The sequence below is a fragment of the Syngnathoides biaculeatus genome, chromosome 4, assembly GCF_019802595.1.
Source record: "Syngnathoides biaculeatus isolate LvHL_M chromosome 4, ASM1980259v1, whole genome shotgun sequence".
Classification (NCBI taxonomy): domain Eukaryota; kingdom Metazoa; phylum Chordata; class Actinopteri; order Syngnathiformes; family Syngnathidae; genus Syngnathoides; species Syngnathoides biaculeatus.
Window position 1 is genome coordinate 8,025,579 of NC_084643.1, and position 25,621 is coordinate 8,051,199.

Sequence of the window (25,621 nt, forward strand, 5' to 3'; positions counted from 1 at the left end):
ATTTTACCGATCCGGCCCTGTTAGCGTGGTGCTGGCGTGTTACTGACGTGTCTCAGTGATTTTTACCGTTTTTTTTTTTTTTTTTTTAACCTGGCCTGTTAGCGCGACACTAACTTTAGCATTAGCACTACCCTAGCGTTAGCCTTAGCATGGCGCTAGCATTAGCTTAGCATCAAACTGTCTGTGTACCCTCTTTCTTTGTAAATATCTCGTGTTTCAATGTGGGTTTGTGGCTTTTACACAGCTGCAGCGTACTGTATCTAGGTATCAAATGTTAATTCCTTTCCAAATGTACTGGGTGAGGCTAATAACCAGGTGCGCTGTGTGAACCGACAATTACAATACTGTAAATGGTCAGACTGTAAATTGTGAGCGTGAATCGACGTTTTTTTTTTTCTCGATGTACCCTGTGATTGGCCGGGATAAGCTCCAGCTCACGTGTGACCGTAATGATGATAATCAGTGTAGAAATGGACGGATTGATGTCTTCTGCAGCTGTCCCTAAAGTAGTGTCCGGTCATGTTATTTTGCAGTCTTAACACAAAACAAATGCTTCTTCTTACATTTCCAACGCAGTCATCGTTTGGGGGCAAAAAAAAAAAAAAAGCAAAGCCATCTTTATTACTTCAATTTATCAGTGTGACAACCTCAGGAATATTTTTCTTGAAAAAGGCTCAAATGCGGGACAAAATATTGTGTTATACAAGGCCGTAATTTGTATGCGTGCTCAGGAGCACTACAGGATGTCATTTTGGTTGCGTTATTATTATTAAATATTTTTTATGGGGGCGAAAGCTTTTGTGCGCACATTTCGTGATATTTTTTAATGGACCTAGTAATCACACTCCATTTGTTCAACTCACTTCAGAGCACTTTGATGATAATGTAAGTCATTACTCTCCTCTATATTTTACCTCCTCTATATTTTACACCTGAAAGGTTCCTTTTGGTTTATTATGTTAAGTTTGGGTATTCATTTTCGGGCTTCAGTCTTTTTTTTTTTTTCCTGTTGTTTTTTTCTTTCTGAGATATGAGGACCACTGCTGTTTTCTATCCATCCATCCATCCATCCATCCATCCATTTCCTTCACCGCTTATCCTCACAAGGGTCGCAGGGAATGCCGGCGCCTATCCCAGCTGTCAACGGGCAGGAGGGGTACACCCTGAACTGGTTGCCAGCGAATCGCAGGGCACATCGAGACAAACAGCCACACTCAGAATCACACCTCTGGGCAATTTAGTGTCCAATTAATAAATGCATGTTTTTCGGATGTGGGAGGAAACCGGAGTGCCCGGAGAAAACCTACGCAGGCACGGGGAGAACATGCAAACTCCACACAGGCAGAGGCACGGTTGAACCGGGTCCTCAGAACTGTGAGGCCAAAGCTTTATAGCTGCGCCACCAAAACAGGGTAGTTCATCGTCATTTCTGGCCTATAAACACACGCTTTTCAGATGCAGATAATTTGTGCATTTTTTTTCTAATGGCTGCAAAGGGGCACTCGAGCAGAAAAGGTAAGAGTGAGACCGGTGGAATTTATGTGCCGAGGAAGTGACTTTTACCCGTCCGGCCCTGTTAGCGCTGCGCTAGCGTGTTACTGCCATGTCTCAGTGATTTTTACCAGTATGTTTTTTTTTTTTTTAACCGGCCCTGTTAGCGAGGCATTTGCGCATGCTAATGGTAGGTTTAAAAAAAAAAAAAAAAAAGCATACCGGTGGGGACATGCAGCTTTTACGCGTCTGCGGCCCGTGTGTGTACCAAATGGTATTTCCTTTACAAATTTACTCGGTGAGGCTTATAAGCAGCTGCACTCTGTTGGCCGGTAATTACGGTCTTTTAAAAGGAATATTAATTAATATTATTAAAAGTTGGTTGTGCGATAAGTTTTGGTTCTCGCGTTTTATATCCTTGGGTTATTTTGGTGAGAGCATTTGACATACATGTTATGAAAACAGCCGGTGACAGTTTTGTGTAATGAGGCATGTCCCTTAAAGTAGCATTGAAATACACACTCTGTATTCAGTCTCTGTGTGCATGCTGTTTATTTACTTGTGTAAATGCATGTTTTGACAAATTGATTCTATTTCACTATCCATACAGTCAAACATAATGAGTATTTATACAGCATCAAAGCAATCAAATGGCTCCATGCGGCTAAAATGATGCACATCAACAGGGTGCCACCATAATGCACACATGAATGTGCGTTGGTCTCCTTGTCGCATCCATCTTTGCTCACTAATAGTCTGGCGATATATTTTCCTTTTCCTGGCTGACATACTGTCGCACCGTTGTGACGCGTCACATACAGTGGCCTTCACTTACATCCATTTTCCAAGCTGCTTATCCTCACAAGGGTCACGGGAGAGCTGGGACCTATTCCAGCTTGTTTCGGGCGAAAGGCGGACTACACCCTGAACTGGTCGCCAGTCAGTCGCAGGGCAGATGTCGACACCAACACTCAGCAGGAATTGATCCCACGCTGCCCACACCAAAGTCAAGCGCATGTACCACTACACCATCAGTGAGTCTCATGCGCTTACGTGATACAGTAAAACTGTTAAAAGTCCAAACACAATCTTCATCCATCCATTTTCTTTGCCGCTTATCCTCACGAGGGTCGCGGGGAATGCTGTGGCCCATCCCAGCTGTCAACGGGCGGGAGGCGGGGTACACCCTAAACGTGTTGCCAGTGAATCACCATAGAGACGAACAACAGCCGCACTCACAATCACACCTAGGGGCAATTTAGAGTGTCCAATTAATGTTGCACGTTTTTGGGATGTGGGAGGAAACCGGAGTGCCCGGAGAAAACCCACACAGGGACGGGGAGAACATGCAAACTCCACACAGGTGGGGCCGGGATCGAACCCGGGTCCTCAGAACTGTGAGGCCAATCAATGCTTTACCAGATTAACTACTGCGCCGCCCCAAACACAGGAAATTTCTTCAGAATATTGAAATTGTTTTGTTCCATTGAAAACAGTCTGTCCCCATCACTTAAACATTAATAAGTAACATTTCAACATCGTTGACGGCGTTTCTTAATTCTCAATATGGGATGCTCTTGTGTGAGATAAGTTTAAGTAAATATACGCACAGGTGTTAGAGCCATGACATTTCCTAGTTTCATTTTATTGAGTATTTAAATTGTTCTCGTCATCACAATGTTCACATTTTTGACTGAAACCAAGACGACGCTTCACAATTGGTCAGGGTGTTCTCAGAAGAAAAAATAATGGGAAAAGTACTCACACTTCGATATTGCCCACCAAACGCGTAATGGAGAGGAAGTCAAACTTAGGGATCATGCTTTTTAATAATTTGAAGCGTTTCTTGTTTGAGAAGGAGCACTGAGTACATACGAAGCCTGCTAAGTTAGCTTCTCTCGCTAAACACTAACTGGTTGAGTCTTACTTATGCTTCATGATGGAATCCATAGCAGATTGTTGAAAATGTAATTGGAAATTGAGTTTTGAAAGTCGACTGGCATCACGGATGCTCGGATGTGTTTAATGTGGAAGATTGTGCATCCTATATATATATATATATATATATATATTATTTATTTATTTTTTTTTTTTTTTGGGGGGGGGGGGATGTTCTTTCTCCGTTTATATTTGCTTTCCTAAGTGGGAAGCATTGATATGCAGATGTTGGAGGGCTTGGCCTGCAGGCTATTTGCTATATTTGATCCCAAATAGAGCGTAGCATTAAATTACACTTAATCTCATTTTCAATTTGCAGTAGGCCCACATCATTCAATAGCTGTGCCCAGTCTTCCTTTTAGAAGCACCCGCCTCCATCTACATACGGTATCCTTTGCTTTTCTTGCTATGGTAGCATATATAATGGTTTGAAACTATGATTGATTTGTTTGCTTTCGTTTACGACAAGCAAATTGTTTTAATGAATGCATTTATTTGTATAATATTTTCGGTCATTGATGGTGTGTTGGAACACACGCCTGCCTTTGGTGCGGGCACGGTGGGATCGATTCCCGCTCAGTGATGGTGTCGTTATTTGCCCTGCGACTGACTGGCGACCAGTTCAGAGTGTAGTCTGCGTTTCGCCCAAAGCTAGCCTGGATAGGCTCCAGCTTTCCCACAACCCTTGTTAGGATAAGCGGCTTGGATAATGACATGACATTATTATTTTTGTCACCACTTGATATTTCCTATATAATATGTCATCCAGTAGCAAACCCGAGTGTAATCGTCCGTTCCATTTGACAATTAGCCCAACACTGAGATTTGAAAACAACTCGCTTGAAGACTTTAAGCTTCTAGATTTTTGGAGAGGATGTTACAATGTGCATGGTGGCTCTATGCAGGGTAAAAAGTGATTTTCCTATACAACTACTGAAGTTGCATCGCGATTGTATCGCGATCAGGTCAACTTTGCCTCGCATCCATTTTACCACTCAATATACACACCGACCTGCGTAAAATCACCAAATATCTCGGAAAAATACTATCTTTTACAGGCAGTGTCAAAAGGGCTTCTTCGCTTATCACCAAAGGTAAAAATCTTCCTGGATCCACTTCCTGCCCTCATTCTGGAAGCATGTTGGCTTTTGCAGGCAATCTCAAATAGGCTTCAAATACAGCCGCCTCCGAAGACAGCAATTTGCCAGGTCGACTTCGTACCCCGAATCGGTCTCAGCACCATCCGTGCAAGAGCAATCCACATTTACGCTGCATTGCGACAATATACGAGCTTTTAGTGACACTGTGAAAGGGGCTCGAATTTGAAAGGGTACATTCCCCGAGGTCCACATCTAGGCCTTTTGATCCAGAACACCACCCTGCAAAAAAGTCATACAAAATTAGAAATTTCAAGGCAGTGTCAAAGGGACTACTGACAGCATGTCACTCGGAAATGCAGATTCCTTTTGTTTTCATACAATTGCATATTGGAGTACACACCGGGAACCAAACATTTTTAAAGCGGTACAATGTTCTGAAGTTGATTGAAGATTAGCCAAAGTAAAACTGAAGAGGGTGGAGGAGGGAGAGTGACGCTTTAGGGAGAAGAGATGGTGGACGACTTGGTCAACAATACAGAGCAACAGAGAGTGTGGTCAGGAAGTGAAGAAACGGGGTGGAACAGTTGGCGGAAGGTGTCTGGTGTTCTATGTGACAGACGAGTCTCCGCTAGGATGAAGGGCAAAGTTTCTAAAACAGTGGTGAGGCTGGCCATGATGTACGGATTAGAGACGGTGGCAATGAAGAGACGACAGGAAGCAGAAATGAAGATGTTGAGGTTGAGCTCATTAGAGGCACAGCCAAAGTTGGATGTTTTGGAGACAAGGTTCGAGAGAGCAGACTTAAATGGTTTGGACATGTTCATAGGCGAGAGAGTGAGTACATTGGTAGGAGGGTGCTGAGGATGGAGCTGCCAGGCAAAAGAGCGAGAGAGAGGAAGACCAAAGAAAAGGTTGATGGATGTTGTGAGGGAGGACGTGAGGACAGTGGGTGTTAGAGAGAAGGAATGCACCAGATAGGCTTAGACGGAAAAAGATGACACGCTGTAGCGACCCCTAACGGGACAAGCCGAAAGGAAAAGAAGAAGAAGAATGTTCGGGAGTTCTCTGCAGTCGATCCAGTCGTCCGTGAGTGGGAGTCTTTGAGATTATCCGTCATGGATAACAGACCCCGTTGATCCTCGTCCTCTCCGCTGCTGAATCGAAGACGTCTGCTGCGTTCCATCTCGGATGCAGCATGTAGCGGGCACAGCCCGCTGGTGCTGCTCCGTCTGAAGAAGCTCAGCTTCTTCTTCTTTGAGGATGTTTTGTGGCCCCGAGGCCTCGGGGTCTCGCAGATGTCATCGAGTAGGCTGCTCGGCCGTTGCCGCCAGCTTCCCTCTTCAGTCCGTCATCGTCTCCTCCGTCCCATCTTGTTGTTATTCTCCTCCAGCGGAGGCTGGAGGATATTAAATGCATCAGGGAATTTATAGAAAGTAATTCTCTCACAGTGGCCTATTCCATCCATATGCAAATAAGCCACACCGGAGCAGCACATATCATGCATGGATGGTGGCGAGATAGTCGTAGTAGAATCCTGCTTTTTGTTTTCGGTTAGACACCATCAAGATTGAAAAAGTTTCACAGTGTTTCCCAGATTGTGGTGATGACAGAATTACATTTTGCTTAGAGATTATATTTTAAACTTTTTTTGTGTTTCAAAGAAATGATAGTTCACTGCTTCATGAGATGCAAATGACCTTTTATGTTATTCTTAGTTTGTCATTGAATATGTCCCAAATTTCTCTGCTTAACTTCATGTTATTTACCTGAACCTTTTCAGAAATTGAAAGGAAACTTTCCACCCCTTTCGGAGCACCAGTAATACGTTTTTAGGATTTAGGATATTTAGCCTTTCACGCGGACTGTCTAGTGTGTGCTCAGCTGTAAAATAATACCTTGTTTAGCGACGGCAGTCGTTTGTATCCACCACCGAAGAGCTTCAACCCCCGAGGAGTCATAGGTGATGTTATAAAAGTGTGTCCTTTCTCTCATTAGCAGCGAACATCTGTCCAGGCGGCTGCCACTGGGAGATCGTAATGGAATAAACTGGAAACACTTGAACTGGCGCACAGCCGCACCAGCTAACACATCAGCACCTGCAGTATATGTGTTTTACTTCGTCCTACATACTTTCTTCGACATACTGTAATAACCATTGTTTGGGATACGAAGCAAAACGTGAGCGCAATTGTCTCGAAAATCCCATTTTATGGTCTTCTGGTGAGTGACTGGAAGCATATTGCCTGGCACAGAAAGAATAATTAAGGTAAAGATTGCGTTTAATTATGAGTCATCAGTCTGTCTAGCCTCCTTCTTTCTATCCGTGGACTGAATGCTTTATGGCAGCCGTCAGTGTTACGATGAAGTTTTATGTAGACGCTGTGGGAGATTAAAGCGCTATTAGCCACACGCCGTCACCTCGATCCAGCTGTTGCCTTTTGTTTACGGCCCGAAAAGATTTTTTTTTTTACGATATATATATATATATATATATATAAGCAACTAGGCAATTAGAGCTGATGATATGAGGAGAGTCGGAGGATGGTGCCACACAGGGCACAATATTACAATTTAAATACCGTAATTTCCGACGTATCAGCCGCGACTTTTTTTCACACGCTTTCCACCCTGGGGTTTATGCGGTGATGCGGTTAATTTGTGCATTTTTTTCTAACGGCCGCAAGGGGGCACTCGAGCGGAAAAAGTAAGCGTGAGAGTGGTGGAATATATGTGCCGAGGCTTGACTTTTACCGGTCCGGCCCTGTTAGTGCTGCGCTAGCGTGTCAGTGCTGTGTCTCGGTGATTTTTACCAGTGTTTTTTTTTTTTTTTTGACCAGCCCTGTTAGCACGGCGCTAGTGTTAGCACGGCCCTAGCATTAGCATTAGCACAGCGCTAGCACTAGCGTTAAACTCTGTGTACTGTCTTTGTAAATATCTCGTGTTTCACGGTGGGTTTCAATGTGGGTACTTGTGGGTTTTACACAGCTGCAGTGTACGTATGTACCAAATGGTCAAATCCTTTACAAATGTACTGGATTAGGCTTATAAACAGCTGCGCTGTGAATTGCGGTAAATATGAACAATAACTATGCAAATGGTATCACTGACAAGTACAAAATGTAAATTTTTTGGGGGAAGAAATATAACCAAAATCCCTTACCGTTCACTGAACTGAGGTCTCACATGGAGGACGGCATATGTGGCAAAAGTACTCAGACCTATGTAGAAGTACGCCATAGAACTTTTCTTCTCATAACTTTTATGGAGCTTGGCAAAGTAAGTAAGCCTTGCCTTGGGCTTCGCTTTGCCATCGCTGAGCTAACATTGTGAAATGACAAAAAAAAAAAAAAAAAATGCTTCATTACGTTTGATGTAAAGTAAATACTTTTTGAATAAAATCAATCAATCAAAATCACAACCATTAACTTATCACTGTGCTACATCATAATTCACTGAAAAAGAGCAGTTTTTTTAAAAATACTGCTTTGATGCCATGTTGAGCAGAGCAAAGGAACTTTCTTTCTTTTTTTTTAATCTTGTGTATTGTTGTTTTGCAGGTCGTCGAGACCAACTTGGTGGCGTTTGATTGTCACTGGATCCTCATCAACGAGGTGAGTTGTTGAAAAGGTAACAGTGATTGGTCGGTATCGTTTTCGTTATTCTGACGCACTATTTTCCATCTGTATGTTGAGTAAAAAAAAGTTCAAGGCGCTTTGCTTGGGAATAAACAGAGGCTTTTTGGAAGTTGCACGAATTAACATTATTTTAGGATATTTTCGCTCTCCAAAGCGGTAAATAAAAATTGTATGAGTTTGTAAGAATTTCTATTATTAAACCGACTGTCAAAGTTTGGACTGCCAGAATCTGCAATTCATTGGATAGCAGGAATAAAAATATACAGTAATAGGGTTGCTGATAAAACGTCTTCCAACATAACCATAATCAAGCAACCATATTGTGTGCAATTGCATTTCATGTACGTTTGTATCTGATTACTTGAAATTTCCATTCATTCCTAAATGCTCACATTAATTCCTTTTAAAGGCCAGCATTGGAATTGTAATGGGAATTTACAGAGAGCAGGCCGTTACATGTCATCAGAAAATATTTTCAGTGAAGCAGCAGGCAAATCATTGGCCAAGATTACTTTTCCAAACACCCTGTTCCAAGTAACCATAAACAAGTATTATTATTATTATTATTATTACTATACATGGTCACAAAAATCACTCTTTTAGGAAAAGCTACCATTTTAGTCAGAAAACCCCGTTTACTACATTCTGTGCATTTTCTCTTTTTAGTTTCAGTTATAAATTCAAACGACCACGTCTGGTGTTAATTACAGTATTACAGGAAAAAAATAGCTGCCTTAGACTTAACATGTAATAAGAGACCAGAAATTGTCTGTAAAGGACCCCTCGTCGTTTAAATAGATATTTGTCGAGGCTTTTTAAGCAGATGATGCAGATGCTTGTGACCTCTGCGGAATCCTTTTAGATACAAATACGTTTCCTAATCAAAAGTTTGTGAAGTGACTTAAATATTAATAACACTAGGAGGGGAAATGAGAGCACAAGAAGTCCACTAAGTCACGATCTTCATCATCCTGGTAAACTTTATTAGGCTGGATGGGGGAACTGCCATTTCCCACTTTGAATTCAGTTAGTTATTCCTCCCTCTTCACATTTTAATCTTACCGTTGGTCATGAGATAACATGATTAAACTTTAACTTAAGAAATAATTTTATGATAATGTGATTCCTGAAGAACTTTGTTTATAATTTAGAGCTGTGCCTTTGATTAAAAATGAGCAAAACAAGGACACGTGTGTCTGCACATGATTTAAAAACGAGCGCATACCAAATGTTCCCAAACGGCGTTCGTTCCACTAATCAATGCCGCGCCCCAAATTTGTCCACTCAAATCCACAAGAGATAAATAAACGCCTCCCTTTAATTTCCATCCAGAATAAAACGGGTAATAACTGTAATCACCTCAGTTCAAAGATGACGTGAATCACATGAGTCGCATTCGCAAGAATTGACCCCAGTGCCCAACTGAACTGTGCTGCTCACCAAATCAGCAGCACCCATGGAAGCAGTCTCTCGGGTGGATAAAAGTTTGGAGACTTAACCCCGGCCTGTAAATTAATAAATCAAACATTGTCTTTTTGGGTGATGAACTCTCCAGTAAAACCTCAGGAGGCTGCACCACAATGTCGTGCGTCTACGTTAATGTTCTTGGGGACGACAAGACTTCATGGGGGTTGGTCTTTGGAAGCAACTCGTTGTTTGAACAAAGCGACCCGAGTTAGATAATCAGGCCAAAAGTCTACGAAAGTCTCTTTCGCGAGACGCTGCGGAGTTCCGACGAGGCTGCCTGTGTGTGAGCTCATGATTGACAACAACCCCCGTGTCAGCGCAAAGGGGCTTAATAATTATGGATGTGTCGTTACGCTTTTTTTTTTTCTAACAACGCTCAAAAATGTCCAAAATTCCATTTTTGTGTCAGTTGCTAAAAATGGCTGGAATTTTCAGCAGGTCTGAATACTTTCCATGGCCACCGAACACGCTCCCCAGCCACTATTTACAGAAGAAAGAAAAAAAAAAAAAAAAAAAACCAGCTACAGCGACTGCAGAAGTGTTCAAAACCTGTGGCTTCCGTGAATGCACCACACGAGTATGCTCGATTATGGCGGCTAACAATGTGGAGCAGCCCGCTGAGAAGCTCTCATGTCTTGTTGATTGCCTGCTAGACCACATTCACGTTGAGCTGTCAGACATCTGCTGTTGTCTTAACACTTTTCAGGCTGCCTGGATGGCAGTGCTCTGCTTTTTTGCCGGCTTTCCTGGGGTGATGAACACGCAGGTCGATCTGAATCCTTTTTGGCTTCACAGTACAAGAATGTACTCTACTGGAATGTGTGGCATAAATCTCGGTTCTTAAAGTTTTGGGGTTGGAGGGAAATGTACCGCGTAAAGCTCATAATCTTAACGTTCCAAAATAAATTGACTGTAATTCTCCGTCTGTGAAAGTTGACGTGAACCGCTTCCACAAAAAACACAACTGAGATGGTTTTTATATACTTAGTCAGTGTTGCCGTCTTTGTGACTCTTTTTAACCTTCGTGACAATTTTAAAAGAAAAGAAACTTTAATTCGTTCCAGGAAAATTACAATTTGCGTGGAATCTTTTTCACTTTCTTTCCTATATTACAAGAAAAGAGTTAAGTGCAAGATATTCATAGTCAGTTGCTGCTTTTGTTTTAAAAGAAGTGATTTATTTTCATTTTCGAAACTTTTGACCCAACAGATTTGGTTCCAAGACGGAAATTCTTTGCCGAGTTTGCCTTTCCTCGCATGTAAAAATCTACTGGACAAAAGACTCTGCGAGACATAGATGATGTCAGACCTACAACATATCATACAACGCAGTCATACCAAAGCTTTTTATACGGCCAAAATCTTCAAGGGAGGGTAAATTAATCAGTTTTGTTTACCGTAATTTCCAGACTATAAGCCGGGACTTTTGTCACACACTTTCAACCCTGCGGCTTGTGCAATGATGCGGCTAATTTTATGGATTTTTTTCTAACGGCCGCCAGGGGCACACAAGCAGAAAAGGTAAGAGTGAGACAGGTTGAATATATGTGTCGAGGTTGACGCAAGTTTAATGTAACTTCGCACTTTGTGCATGAATAAAATTAGCATGAACAGACTTTCATCATTGAAAATGCAAGAAGAAATGCACATGACTCAGTTTTCAAGTTAAAAGCAATCGAGCTGTTAGATAAAGACGGCAACAGAGCTGCTGCACGTGTACTTGGCATAAATGAATCGATGGTGGGACGTTGGAAGAAGAACTGGAGCAATGTAAAAACACCAAAAACGCTTTCAGAGGTAATAAAAGCAGGTGGCCCGAACTTCTTTGTAAATATCTCATGGTTCAATGTGGGCACATGCGGCTTATAGACAGATGCGGCTTATGTATGTCCAAAATGTTTTTTCCTTTAAAGATGTACTTGGTGAGTCTTATAATCTGGTGCGTCTTTTAGTCCAGAAATTACGGTATTTGTTGTTTTACTGGCGTGCCGGTCCACATATTTATGTATAGCTATAAAAAAAAAAAAAAAAAAAACATAATCCAGTATAAATTATTTTATAGGAACCACAGTTACAGCTCACGGACCCGTAAGTTTAAGAAAATCATAAATCACTCATCAAGAGCAGTTTGGCAGACAAAGGGTAAAAGTAACACTCTCTAATTTAGTAAATAGATCTGCAAAACCAACACTTCTACTCTTTAAGATCCCACAAAGCCCTGTATCAAAATGTATCGTCATTAGCAAAGCAATGATGCATCTTTTCAAACAAAATTGCTTATTCATAATGATAATCCTAATGACAGGATTAAAAGCATGAGAAGAAAGACTGTCAAGTTCAGCTAACATCTCACATTTAGAGTTAGGGTTATGCAGCCTTGTACTGAGAATAGCTTAATTATTAACCACCATTTTAGTAACTGACTAAAAAAATGGATTCAACAAGTATCATAAAGACAAAAACCGGATTTTAATGTTTGAAAATGCAGTTTTAAAATGGGAAAATACAAATTGTTGATTTGGCGTGGCATTTGTACAATCTAACTTTCTGGACTGCAACTTGACTTTTACTTGTTGACTGAAAAATACACGATTATCGCAAAATGCTAAAACCGTGTTTGTATTATGTTATGCGACATTTGTTCAAGCCAGAGAACGACGCAAGCTCTGCGCTCGTGTTTTCCTTGTCGCGGGGAATGTAATTCTCGTCGCATGCCGCTGGACAATCTTCATGATTTCGAAGCTGTTTATGTTAGATGCAATCATTACTCATTATATTTGCTTTAGGTGACAAAAATCTCCGACATCTTTTTCAGTCTGCTGCACTAAGCATCCAATCCAATGCCCTACTTCTGACGATCGTAAAGCCGTCGAGAAGAGTGTAGAATGTTCTCATCTAATGCATACACAACAACTCCATAATGGGATGTTTGAAGCTTTTATATTCAAACAGACTCTTTAAGTGGATGAAGGCTTCAATATTCTCTTGTACTTTGGAGAATGGGGAGGACGGGAGGGAGCGTGTGGAGCCTCCCTGTGCTTTATTATGGATGAGGGGATAGTGTATGGTTGTCATAACTTTGCTTTATCTACAGCCAGCAGTTAGACGTCCCACTGAGGCACAGTTCACACTTTATAATTGATCGCCCTGGCCTTCCTCATCGCCTTCGTTCTGCTCGGGGGTGAGGATGAGGAAGAGGAACGTTAAAGGACACATACGCCTTCTCTTTTTTTTTTTCTCTCTCTTAAGTTTAGAAGGGGAACATTGAAAAATGTGATACTTAACCACAGAGCAATACAGTTCCGTTTTTTTTTTTTTTTTTTTTTGCTTTTTACATTCAAGAGGCTGGCGGCATGGTGTGCTCGTGGTTTGCACTTCGAACACAGTTTTGAAGTTTGGGGTTTGAATCTCGGCTCCTACTTTACTTGTTTTTTTTCTCCATGCTCACGTGGGTTTTCCAAAGGTACTCCATCTTTCTCCCACATCCCAAAATTAACCATAAGTCAACAACAGCTGTGAGTGGCTGTTTGTCTATACCAGTGGTCTCAAACTCAGTTCACCTCGGGGCCGCTGTGGCCACATTCTAGCTGAGGCTGGGCTATAGCCTCAGTGCACATGCACGTGATGTAAATGAGAAATTTTAAAAGGCGTCTTTTTATTTTTTCCAGCACAATAGATAATCAAGGAAGCTGGTGTAAACAAGGCGTGTGCAAAACTACTCATGAAACTCTCTGTGGCAACACCACTGTAACTTTTCAATGAAAAATGTTTCTCTGCTTGCATCAAGCCTGTTCACTGCCACACCCCTGAGAGCCACAACCCCACCGTGATTGGTAGGTTTGACTACTCCGCACACAACACTAAAAGTGCTATTCGTGTAAAAACCTCAGGGCCGCACTGTCATTTAACTTTCATAGTAAGGTGGGGGCCACAAAATATCATCTGGGGGGCTGTAATTGGCCCGCGGGCCGTGAGTTTGAGACCCCTGGTCTACACAGTATGCGCCCGGCAATTGACTTGCGACCGGTCCAGGGTGTACCATGCCCAACGTCAGCTGGGATAGGCTTCAGTTCCCCTGACACTCTAATCACTGGTCTGACAAAATTGAAAGTAGAAGTACTTCAGTTTGTCGCATGATATTTATGCAGCTGACTTGATTCATTTGATTGACAGTGTGGGAGATGAACAATTACCATTTTTTTATGCACTATAAATTGCACCTAAAAGCCTTTAATTTTCTCAAAAGCCGACGGTGCGCCTTATAATCCGGTGCGCCTTATACATGGGATCAATATTGAGCCTTTCGTGCAGCGCCATCTAATGGCTGCATAATGTAACCCCAGCCTCTACTTTAGCGTCTATTCCATGCGCCTTATAATGCGGTGCGCCTTATATATGAGAAAGGGTTTAGAATGGGCCATTCATTGAAGGTGCGCCTTATAATGCGGTGCGTCTTATAGTACAGAAAATATGCTAATCAACAACTGAGTTTAATGAGATAGATGTATCTCTCCCTACATTTCCTGAACTCCTGTTTGTAGGCCAGTGTTATATTGACCAGAACAATGCAGCCAGGAGTACAGATAGTTGTTGCCAATCGGATGTCTTCTAGGCCAGCGGCAACACGAGTTCAAGTTCCCAGCATTAACCCAGCATTCTTTTTGGTTTCTGGAACAGTATTTTTTTTTTTTCATTTATTTGTTTTTTGCTTTATCAAGTGTGAACACAGTAATGAACATGAGGTGTGTATCATCTGATCATGATAGGATTTGAAGCAAACGTTGGTGAGGTTCACTTGTGATAAGAAAGTGATCTGATCTGTCTTAACCACCTGGCAATTGAATTGAATCAGGTTTGACGCTAAATGTCATAACTGGGACGACAACCGGAATTTGAAGCCCGGTCCTCAGAACAGGTAGAGCCAGATGTGCTAACCAGTTGTCCACATTGCCGTCAAACCACAAACAACTACCTAACCCTAACCCTAATCCTAATCCACACCCCCTTAATTTTCCTCCTAACACTTTACCTTACCTTAGCATAAATGTAACGTTCACACTACATTTTCCCCAGCAAGAAGAGAAGCAAGTGATGGCCCAGTCTGTATCGCTTCTTTGTTTTGCTTTGATTTCTAAACGTAACACCAACTGAAGCAGGCACGTAATGGACCAATTTTACAAACCCATCAACCAATTCATCCCAGAAAAAGACGAGTAATGGTGTGATTGCACCTGTCAACTTTATTTTTAGTGAAGGCACATAACGATACCAAAATTGAAGGCTATAAAGACCGTGCGGGTAATTCCCAAACAGAACAGGGAGAACTTGGGAGGGTAAGCGGTGGAAGTGGGAGGTCATGAAAAAGGTTAGGGAAGAAATGAATAGTTTCTTCGCTGAAGAAGGAGGGATTTAATGTCTCTGGGGGAAAGGTGAAGATTGTGTGAAGCGAGAGGTCCAGAGGACAAAGTATAATAAGGGATGAGGGATGTTTTCAAATAAAAAGCCAGATGAAAAAGAGGGCTCGGTGCTCTCGGGGTCTACGGAAGAGACCAAGATTTTAAGGTTTATAGACTAAGCAACCAATAAGCTGTCAAGCTTCAGAGGTTACTTCAAGCTTTTCAGACACATTTTCTGATGTATTGTTCCATTTTGTCTGTTGGATTTCACATCATTTTTTTCCCCAACTGATTGAACGGTAGTTTGACAGGAAGTAGCTTCACAGAAGTGAGAATCGCCCAAGTTTGTTCATAGTGGGATTTGTTTTCTCTCTTGATACAGTACACGTGGAGCAAGGATAGGAGTCACGGTGTAACTCTTAATACTTGTGGAAATATGAACCAGTTATCAACCTAGTCAATTGTTATCTGCTATTGGTTCTGTTTGACAAAAAAAGAGCCTTGAGTTAACCTTGTTTGAAGAAGGGTCAAGTCAGTAAAGAAACCAAATCAGCATGGGTGTCTTCTTTTCCTTTCGGCTTGTCCCGTTAGGTTGTCGCCACAGCGTGTCATCTTTTGCCATCTTAGCCTATCTCCTGCATCTTCCTCTCAAACCCCAACTGCCCTCATGTCTTCCCTCACCACATCCATAAACCTTCTCTTTGGTCTTCCTCTCGCTCGTTTGCCTGGCAGCTCCAGCCTCAGCACCCTTCCACCAATATACTCACTCTCTCGCCTCTGAACATGTCCAAACCATCGAAGTCTGCTCTCTCGAATCTTGTCTCCAAAACATCCAACTTTAGCTGTCCCTCTAATGAGCTCATTTCTAATCCTATCCAACCAAGAACCTCAACATCTTCATTTCTGCTACTTCCTGTTCTGCTTCCTGTTGTTTCTTCAGTGGCACCGTCTCCAATCCGTACATCATGGCCGGCCTCACCACTGTTTTGTAAACTTTGCCCTTCATCCTAGTAGAGACTCTTCTGTCACATAGAACACCAGACATCTTCCGCCAGCTGTTCCAACCTGCTTGGACCCGTTGCTTCACTTCCTTACCACACTCACCATTGAATCAAATCAAACCAATTCAGCGTGGGTGTAAACTACAAAAATTGATACTCTTTACCTTGTCCAAGCAGTGAAATGTTTACCTTGACCACATTCAATCTTGTGTGTATGCGTTATCTCCGGTTACAAAACAGTACAACTGAAGAATCTATTTGCAGGCTTTTTGGGGTGAAACACGGCGCTAATCCCAAAACGCTCGGCCACTGGCTCTGGATTACAAAGGCGAGAATAAAGTGAAGAGAGAAAATGCTGAAAATTGCTTTGGGGAAGAAAAAAAAATGGCAGATCTGTGAGACAAAGGACAATTAAGATTCACACCAGCCAGTCAAGGGCAGTCAGGAATTCAGTGCCACCTCCCGCCCCTGCTCAAAAGATGCAAAGTCGCGCAATTCAGAGGTTCAACACACGGAAATACCAACACACACAAATGGGACCTATTCCCAAGCCATCACGCGTCCGCACTCGCGTTGGCCTCTCTCGCCGCAAAACTGGACGGCATTCGCCAAGTGTGACTTTCAGTGTTGACTTATTCCAAAAGCTGTGAGCCTTTTTTAGTAGCTGAAGGTAAACAGACGTGACACGCACAAACACACTCACGGGTATACGCATTAAATCACACGTGCCCTCAGTGCAGTGGACAGCCATAAAGCAAGCTATAAGGTGGGTCGTTTAATTCTATATGAAGCACGATGAAAAATGTGTAGCTGGTGTGTGATGAACCTTGCATTAACAACCTGACGGACTTCATACTTCCACCACAAACTATATCAAATTAATCTCTCGCCAAATCGATCTCTAGATTGCAGTTGATTTTGAGAATCTGCGCATCATTTGTTTCTTCTAATTTTCAAATGGCAATCAAATACTTAAAAAGTGAATGATTATTTCATTAGTTTTTGGAAGATGTGGAACACAAGTTTGCTGTGTAAAATTGACCCATTTCTGCGGAAGTTTTTCTGAGCCAGTCCAAATTTTGCAGAACACGAATTTTACTTTCTTTACTGAAGTGCATGTTATGGGTGCTGATATTCTACAACAGTTTTCCCTAGATTTTGATTGTTTGGACCTTTTTGTTTTTTTTTTTTGTTTTTTTTTTGGGGGGGGGGGGAGATGATTGCCGCTACATCAGGAGTATGCAGTTTTAAATCCATTTTTCATCAGTATACTTAGTACGTTGCCCTTAATTGCGGAAAAGGAGAGAAACAATACATTCACACAGGAGCTGCTGTCAGCCACCTCTCCCACGCAGTCACTCACACATATTTACCAATGTCAGACACCACTGCACACATTTTTATCATTGCACTTTCTTTTGTTCTTTTTGTTCAGATGCATTTACAATTTGTTTAGTCTGTTTTAAACGTGTGAGTAGGATTGGTAACATACAGATTTTCACCGATAGCTGCACGGGGATGGGATGTATCGTCCGCGATTAGCTTCAGTTAAAAAGAATGGCTTGCATCTGGAACACCTCACAGCAACTTGTAATCGATGCCTCTGTACTTTGCGGCCTCTCAGGAGATCTCGGACTACGACCTGCAAGAGTTGGTCATGAAGTCGGTGGGTCGGCTGACGTTGGTGCGCCAGACGTTCCCCATGCCACAGAACACAACCCAGCGTTGCGTCAAGCACAACCACCGCATCAACACGTCCCTCTGTGACCACAAGAACGCCAAGGCTCAGCAGCTGGAGGTGAGCCCACGCAACCCAAATCACTGACTGTTATTTAAAACGAAAGAAGAACAGCCACTTTATTGATCTTTATGATATGATTTAACTTCCTGGATTCATTTTTCTTCACATCTTATGGGAATGAGTGTAATTTGACTATAAAATAACAACCGTGCCACCAGGAACAATAATGGTCTTTCTTAGTCAAACAGATAACATAGCACATACATAGTCAACAAACAAATGAATACATATTATTACATATTACATGTTAGGTAAAAGTGTATATTAATCCACTTTGCATTACATTACATGAATGTCGCAATACAGCTAACACAATAGCCTGGATATAAAAATAATGACAAAAAGCGCAGATGTTATTACGTATTTATGTATTAAAATAATGTGGCACGGTGGCGCAGCTGGAAAGCCTTGGCCTCACATTTCTGAGGTCCCGGGTTCGATCCCAGCCCCACCTGTGTGGAGTTTGCATGTTCTCCCCGTGCATACGTGGGTTTTCTCCGGGCACTCTGGTTAGACATGCAACATTAATCGAACACTCTAAATTGTCCCTAGGTGTGATTGTGGGTGCGGCAGTTTGTCTCAACGTGCCCTGCGATTGGCTGGCAACCGGTTCAGCGTGTACCCCGCCTCCCGCCTGTTGACGGCTGGGATAGGCACGAGCACTACCACAACCCTCGTGAGGATAAGCGGCTAAGAAAATGGAGGGATGAATGGATGGATGTATTAAAATATTTGATCTTGTTGATGACATCCTGGAAAAGTTAAGTGCTAAGATCAACTTCTTGCATATGATGTCTTCAGTCATTCGTCATAAGAGGAATCGAAAGCCTTGCAGAGAAATGATTTCTAGGAATCAAATTAATATGAACCAGTTTTCCATTCCTAAATTAAATACATGAACATATTGTAGCTTGGGTGGGAATGGCTTTCATTTTCAAGCCCAGATCCTTTAAAAAAAGAAAATACAATGAAAGAAAACGCAGCGTTAACAATCAAACATACATCAAACAATTTCTGTATGTGGCACATGCACTAGACACTGCTCAACACAAATACACATTTGTGCAATTTTTTTCTTTGTATGCAAGACATTCTGTCATTTTTTTTCATTTAGTATCTTTTCCTTTCCTTTAACACATGCACAATATTATTTTAGTGTTTGGTGAGCTTCAGAAGCTTCCAGTTCCGATACAATACTGCATTCTTTTTACTCTACATTATCTCCAAACAAATGGAGTAAATCTTCAATGTTCTTCCTCTTCTTTAAAGCGGGACTCCAGGAACATTACTCGCCGGCTCTTTGTTATGCAATTCCCCCTTTTAATGTACTTGAGGAATATTGAATGACACCCCCACAAAAAAAAACAAAAAAAAAAACAACATAGGCATTAGGAAATTAACTTTGCTTCTCGTCTTGTCAGTTGACGGCTATGCTGACTAGATTTATATTTGTATTGTTTTGCTGGTTTGGACTCCAACACCAGTTTACTGTGCTGTATATCTTTGACGACATCCATCGGGTCGGCCGGCGGATGTGACGGTGTCCTTTCTCCGTACCTCACTCTAAATTTGCCGTTATGTTGGCCCCCATCCTTCCATGCATTTTGTCCATCCTTTTCCATTCTTCCTTGTGTTTTTCTTCCACATAATATGTTCCCTAAGGGAACAATATGTGTGCAGTTATGATGGTATTTTTGTTTCCTTGTATGTGCGTATGCGCGCGAGTCATCAAGCTGCCATCAGATGGGTGACAAAAAAGGAAGCGCACTCTTATTTACGTGCCAAGACAAGATGTATTAAATTGAATCTATCCGCTGTTGATTTATGTGGCTGCACAAGAGCCCGGGGATCACATTTGATGGGACATGGAAATTTGTTAAAAGGAGAATTGTTGCCGCCGCGCCTCGTGGAGATGTCTCAGCACGGCGGCGGTAAACAAGGTTAGCTTGAATAGCGCAAGGTTATCCTACAGCTCTTATAGACTTTCTAGCTCGAAATGATAAGGCTTACATGTCCACCAAGGCTGAATAAAAGTTAAAAAGAAACATAAGTGGGAGCTCCAGTTTTTGTTGGTTGTTCATCGGATTTTTTTTTTTTTTTAAGTAGCAGGTAACTCCCTCGTTCATGAAAGATGATATAAGAATTTGCGGATAAAGAGATAAAGGTGGACTGTTGTTGACTTTCTAGCTTCAAGTTTTGAGTTTCAGACCTCCGTCAAGGTTGAACCACAACATGTCAAAAATAAAAAAATAAAAAAAAGTGGGAGTTTTTGTTTGTCCCTCTTTTATTTTGTAAGTTAACGGCTAACATTCTGGTTCATAGATGATATTACATTTTACGAATAGACAGATGGAGACCTTGTGGACTTTGTAGCTTTAAAATAATGAATGCTCGACTTCTACCAAGGTTGAACATATAAGTTAAACAAAAAAATAGCTCTGTCTTTTTATTTTCCATCAGTTTTTTTTTTTTTTTTATGTTAGCAGGAAGCTTCCTATTTCCTGGACGACGACAATACATTTCATAAATAGATGGACAGAGAGACCTTGTAGACTTTCTGCCTTGAAATAATGAGTTTTAAACCTCCGCCAAGGCTGGACAACCAAAGTTAAAATCATACTATAGCCCTGTTTTTGTTTGAACATCTAATTTTTTATCATTCTTCTAAAAATTTAACAGGCAACTTTCTGGTTCATAGACAATGACATATATTTTCAGGAAAAGGTTGACAGAGACCTTGTAGACTTTCACCCTTTAAAAAAAGATGTTCAACCCTATCACAAATGCCAAACAACAACACTTGAAAACATAAAAAAAAAAAAAAAAAAACATGAGCAGTCTTTCTTTATGCATATGTCCATGGATTTTTTTTTTTTTTTTTTTTTTTTTCAATTTAGCAGGTGGGGAAGATATCTTGAATACATGGATGGTAACATTCACGCTATCCATCCGTCCATCCAGTTCTATAGAACTTATCCTCAGTCGGGTCATCTTTTTCCACCTAAGCCTATCTCGTGTATCTTCCTCTCTTAACACCCACTGTCATCATGTCCTCCCTCACAACATCCATCAACCTTTTCTTTGGTCTTCCTCTTGCTCTTTTGACATTCACCCCTACTGTATGTACAATTTAAGTTGAGAACCTAACATGCATGTTTTTATCAGTGTAGAAAAAAAGAGAGTTTCAGGAGAAAAAAAATTGTACGGGATTGTACAAACTTCACGTAGTAAGCCGTGCGTCAGGCATGCTAATCACTTCCACCGCAAGTCCTTTTCACGTGATCCCTCCAACCAATTCGTAATCGGATTACAATCAATTCAGTATGTACGCCCTGAAATTGAAGGTTTGCCGGTTCGTATCTCCACCTGAGCGCATGTGTCCCTGGACAAGGCACTGAACCCACATGGCCCATGAATGAATGCGGTCGGCTGTGTACTGTCGGAGAAACCGACAGAATGGGAGCCACACTTCTGTCAGCTGGAGTTACACAAGTAGCTCAGCACCACCATAGTCCGACTGCGGAGTGATTAAAGTGTGCAATTGTAAAGCGTCTTTGAATATCACGAAATGCGCTATGTACTGTAAGTGAAATGCATTATTGTTATGGAATTAATAATGCAATAAGAGCTTAGTTGCCCTTAATAAAGGCCAGCCAATGACTCGCGCTCATCAATTTTAGCCCCTTTGGTGCCGCACTTGCCCGAGAGCATGCAACCGGCTCAGCGTGGGGAACGTTACACTCTATAAATTCTTAATCTAAAACACCGCAGGCCCCCAGCACCCCGCTCCCCTTCCGCACGAGGCATTCCCTTGTTTTATAGTGTATGCAAATTACCCGGCAACAACAGCGTGAGGCTCCGGTGCAGTGCGAGAGGAGAATCGGTTATTCCTAATAAGACCCCCAGCCGCCATTCCCATTGTAGGCATTAAATCCATAGTGAACTTCTTTTAAGTCACTGGAGGACAATGTGTGTGTGTTTTTTTTTTTTGTTTGTTTTTTTTTTTATATACACCTGTTCAATAACCCGTATGGGTGGAAAGGAGAGAGGGGGCAGACAGTGGCCTCAGAAGGCCAATTTCACACTGCACTGAAGCAAAGCAACTCAAGCTGACCACGCACAGACGCGCGTGCACATGGAATGCGGAGCTCGGTGATCAGTGAGGGGTCCCCACAGCGAGCGGTGGGTTTCTTTTTACTCTAATTTCCACAGAAAAGGCAGAAAGAGAGAGCGATGTGACAGGTGTGAATCCTCCAAAGGGAGAGAAAGTTTGATGTTTCTTTTCTTTTATCTTATCTGCCTGTCTACTCAAAAAAAAAAAAAAAAAAAAAGCTTATACAAGAGAACAACCTTGACATAATTGTGCTGCCTTTCATTTTAAAGTTAATTCTGTGAATTTTTGCTATCGTGACCTCCCCAGTTTGGGACAGCACAGTTTGACATTTGCATCCCAAAACAAATGATCACTTCAAGCTCACCATTCAACATTACCCTTAAAAATAAATTCAGAATTTTTGAAAAAAAAAAAAAAAAAAAGCAGAATACGTGTGTTTGTGCATGCACACGGCGACGACAGTGCAATTTTCATGAAGATCCCAAAACCTATTTTAGCTCGCCACACAACATGCAAAGCTAGTTTCCCTTGTTGAGATGCGGTCAATAACAAGATGAGGAGATTAGCATGTCACTCCACTCTCCACATAACTGTTTTCACATCAAACAGCCAACCACTCCCTTTGAAGCGAACAACTCGTTCAAATCCTGCCCCTTCCTTGAAGTTACACCTTCTTCTTCTTGTTCTTTTCCTTTCAGCTTGTCCCATTAGGGGTCGCTACAGCGTGTTATTTTTTTCCATGTTTTTCCCTGCATCCTCCTCTGTAAGACCAACAGCCCTCATGTCTTCTCTCACGACATCCATCAACATTGTCTTTGGTTTTCGGCTCGTTCTTTTGGCTGACAGCTCCATCCTCATCACCCCTTCTACCAATATACTCACTCGCTCTCCTCTGGACATGTTCAAATCATTGAAGTCTCATCTCTCTAACAATGTCCCCAAAACATCAGGGTATTGGCCCCAGTCAACACATTTCCGTCTCAATCCTTAATCATCCAAACCTGCTGCACATCCTTCCCATATTTATCCCGGTGTCTTGAAAACCTGAAGAGTTCCTTTTCTCCTTCCTAAGTGCCAAACCTGGTGTACATGTCCTCCTATGATTCTTGTTTAGGCTTCACCACCTCTACCTTTCCCCTGTTTCACCTCTAGATGTATTTCTTTTTTCTCACTTTCGTCCTCTGTGTCTCACTTCTTCTTCGCTAACCTCTTTCCTTGTATGACTTCTTGTACATTGAGGTTCAGAATCAGAATCAGCCTTAATGGCCAAGTGTGTAGGACACACAAGGAATTATTTCTCCAGCAGTCGGTGCTGCCCTGGTACGCCGTACCGAACAGAAAATGGAGAACAAGGAACAACGTAGCAACAAGAACAAAGAACAACAGACATTTCTGTTTATAGGAATTATTCCTTGTAAGACGTGCAAGATGTCAACTCTATCTAGATATGTGTGTTGACAAGGTCAATTGTGCAAAGGGAGCGGTTTAAGTGATGTAATATATGTATTACTCGTACTAATACTGACTGGCCCAGCAGGGTGTGAGTGAGTGTCCTTCATGGCACAAGGTAGAAAAATAATAGGTTGGCTGATCAAGAATTTAATGACTTAATTGTCAGAGGGAAAAAAAAAACGTTAGAATACCTGCTAGTGTTGACTTTCATTGATCTGTATCACTTTCCCGACGGAAGGAGCTAGAAGAGCTGGTGCCAGGATGTGGTAGGTCCGAGAGGATCCTGCCTGCTCTGGACCTAGTTCATGTTGCGTGCAAATCCTCAATAGTGGGTAGCATAGTGCCGACAATCCGTTCAGCGGTTTTGATTGTCCATTGTAGTCTGAGTTTTTCCTTTTTTTGTGGCGGCTCCAAACCAGACACGGTACTGATTGGATAACTGCTGTGTAGAACTGTCTCAGCAGCTCGTGTCCCTTGTTCCACCACCAAGTCTCTTTCTCCCCGTTCGTACCAGAAGACACACCAAGTACTCTCCTGCCTGTCTCTCTGATCACCTTGACCGTAGTAGTCCAGTCTTCTTGGAGCTCATCCTGTCGACCTTTTCCCAAAAAGCCGGAGAACACACTTCCTTTCCCTGCTCTACCTTTGTCTTTTTAAGCTTCCTCCTTTAGTGAAGACAGGCAAAATGATGTCATTGGAATCATAAAGGACTTTAGATAAAACAAATAACATTTTCTTCTTGTCATACAAAGCAGTCGTAAATTATTGTCACCTGTTCCAGTAAGAAAAACAAACAGGGTACGCTTAAAATGAAGAATGGCGGCCATCGTCATTGGCTGCTTTCGTGTGCACTCGTGCTTTGATTATTTGTACAAGCCAGCGTCTAAAAATAGACTCGTGCCGAGTCCTGTTTTGATGTATGAGCTGTGGTCTTGCTGGCGTGTGTGTGTCTGTGAAATAACTGTGCTTAATTAATGGGGGATGGCATGCATCAACTGCGTGCGCACAATGGCGGCTGCTGCTGCCGTCAGTCAGTCTTTTCATTATCTTCTCGTTATCTTTTTTTGGGGAAGAGGAGAGTCTCAGTAAATCACAGTGTCATCCATCATCGTGCTGAATCGCCCCCGCCTCGCCGCATGGAGGAACGCTCGCACTGCAGGGTGAATGAACCTGCTTGAATGTGTTTGGATTTGAAACAATCCAAATATCATTTTAGCAGAGTGACGTGGCACTGGATTTGGATGAAAAGGGAAGCCGACTTCATGCTTGCAAAACGTTTACACTTTTACGGCAACGCTGGCTGACCAAGTGCGTGCCAAGGTAACCGCAGATAAAAATATACTTGATTAATCCGAATCGGGTGACATTTATTTGTTAAGGGATATTATCATACAAAAAGCAGTTACCGGTACAAGAACAATAAATATCTAATTGAATTTTTTTTAAAAAAGAGCAGTACAATAGGTGACTATTTAGCACATCCTCCTCACAGTTCAGAGGTCATAGATTCAAATGCAGGCTGCGGCCTTCCTATGTGGAGTTTGTGCCTGCATGGGTTTTCTCAGTTTCCACCCACATTGCAAAAACATCCATACTTAATGGTTGATTAATTGAGAACTACATTTTCCATAGTTGTGAATGGTGGTTTCTTTATGTTCTCCTTCTTTTCCTTTCGCTTGTCCTGTTCGGGGTCGCCACAGCGTGTCATCTTTTTCCATCTTAGCCTTTCTCATGCATCTTCCTCTCTAACACCCAACTCTCCTCACGTCTTCCCTCACCACATCCATCAACCTTTTCATTGGTCTTCCTCTCGCTCTTTTGCCTGGCAGCTCCGTCCTCAGCACCAATATACTCGCTCTCTCGTCTCTGGACATGTCCAAACCATTTAAGTCTGCTCTCTCTAACCTTGTCTCCAAAACGTCCAACTTTGGCTCTCCTTCAAATGAGCTCATTTCTAATCCTATCCAATCTGTTCACTCCAAGCGAGAACCTCAACATCTTCATTTCTGCTTCCTGTTGTCTCTTCAGCGTCACCGTCTCTAATCCATACATCACGGCCAGCCTCACCACTGTTTTATAAAATTTGCCCTTCATCCTGGCGGAGACTCCTCCGTCACATAGAACGCCAGACACCCACCGCCAACTGTTCCACCCCGCTTGGACCCGTTGCTTCACTTCCTTACCACACTCACCATTGCACCGTAGTGTTGACCCCAACTATTTGAAG

At 42.1% G+C, this 25,621-nt stretch overlaps 1 protein-coding gene and 1 long non-coding RNA gene across 11 annotated transcripts in view; one reads left to right on the top strand and one right to left on the bottom strand.

Moving 5' to 3' along the window:
* grid2 (glutamate receptor, ionotropic, delta 2) overlaps window positions 1–25,621 on the top strand; it is a 491,233-nt gene that overhangs the window by 308,606 nt on the left and 157,006 nt on the right. For all 8 annotated transcript variants that reach the window (XR_009794537.1, XR_009794538.1, XR_009794536.1 and 5 more), the window contains 2 exons: window positions 8,087–8,140; window positions 17,652–17,825. Coding sequence is in view for 5 of the 8 variants with exons in the window: in XM_061816592.1 (XP_061672576.1) it covers window positions 8,087–8,140; window positions 17,652–17,825 (228 nt within the window). In the remaining 3 variants the exon portion in view is untranslated. The remainder of the gene's footprint in view (window positions 1–8,086; window positions 8,141–17,651; window positions 17,826–25,621) is intronic.
* On the bottom strand, window positions 3,601–24,708 carry LOC133499074 (uncharacterized). 3 transcript variants are annotated; one of them, XR_009794540.1, is made up of 4 exons: window positions 24,167–24,704; window positions 23,586–24,059; window positions 6,425–7,847; window positions 3,601–5,925 (listed from the first exon to the last, which is right to left on the bottom strand). It is a non-coding gene; the product is annotated as an uncharacterized LOC133499074 (long non-coding RNA). The 3 variants fall into 3 exon arrangements; XR_009794541.1 differs by having other exon boundaries at window positions 6,425–6,772; window positions 7,690–7,847; window positions 23,586–24,704; XR_009794539.1 differs by having other exon boundaries at window positions 23,586–24,708.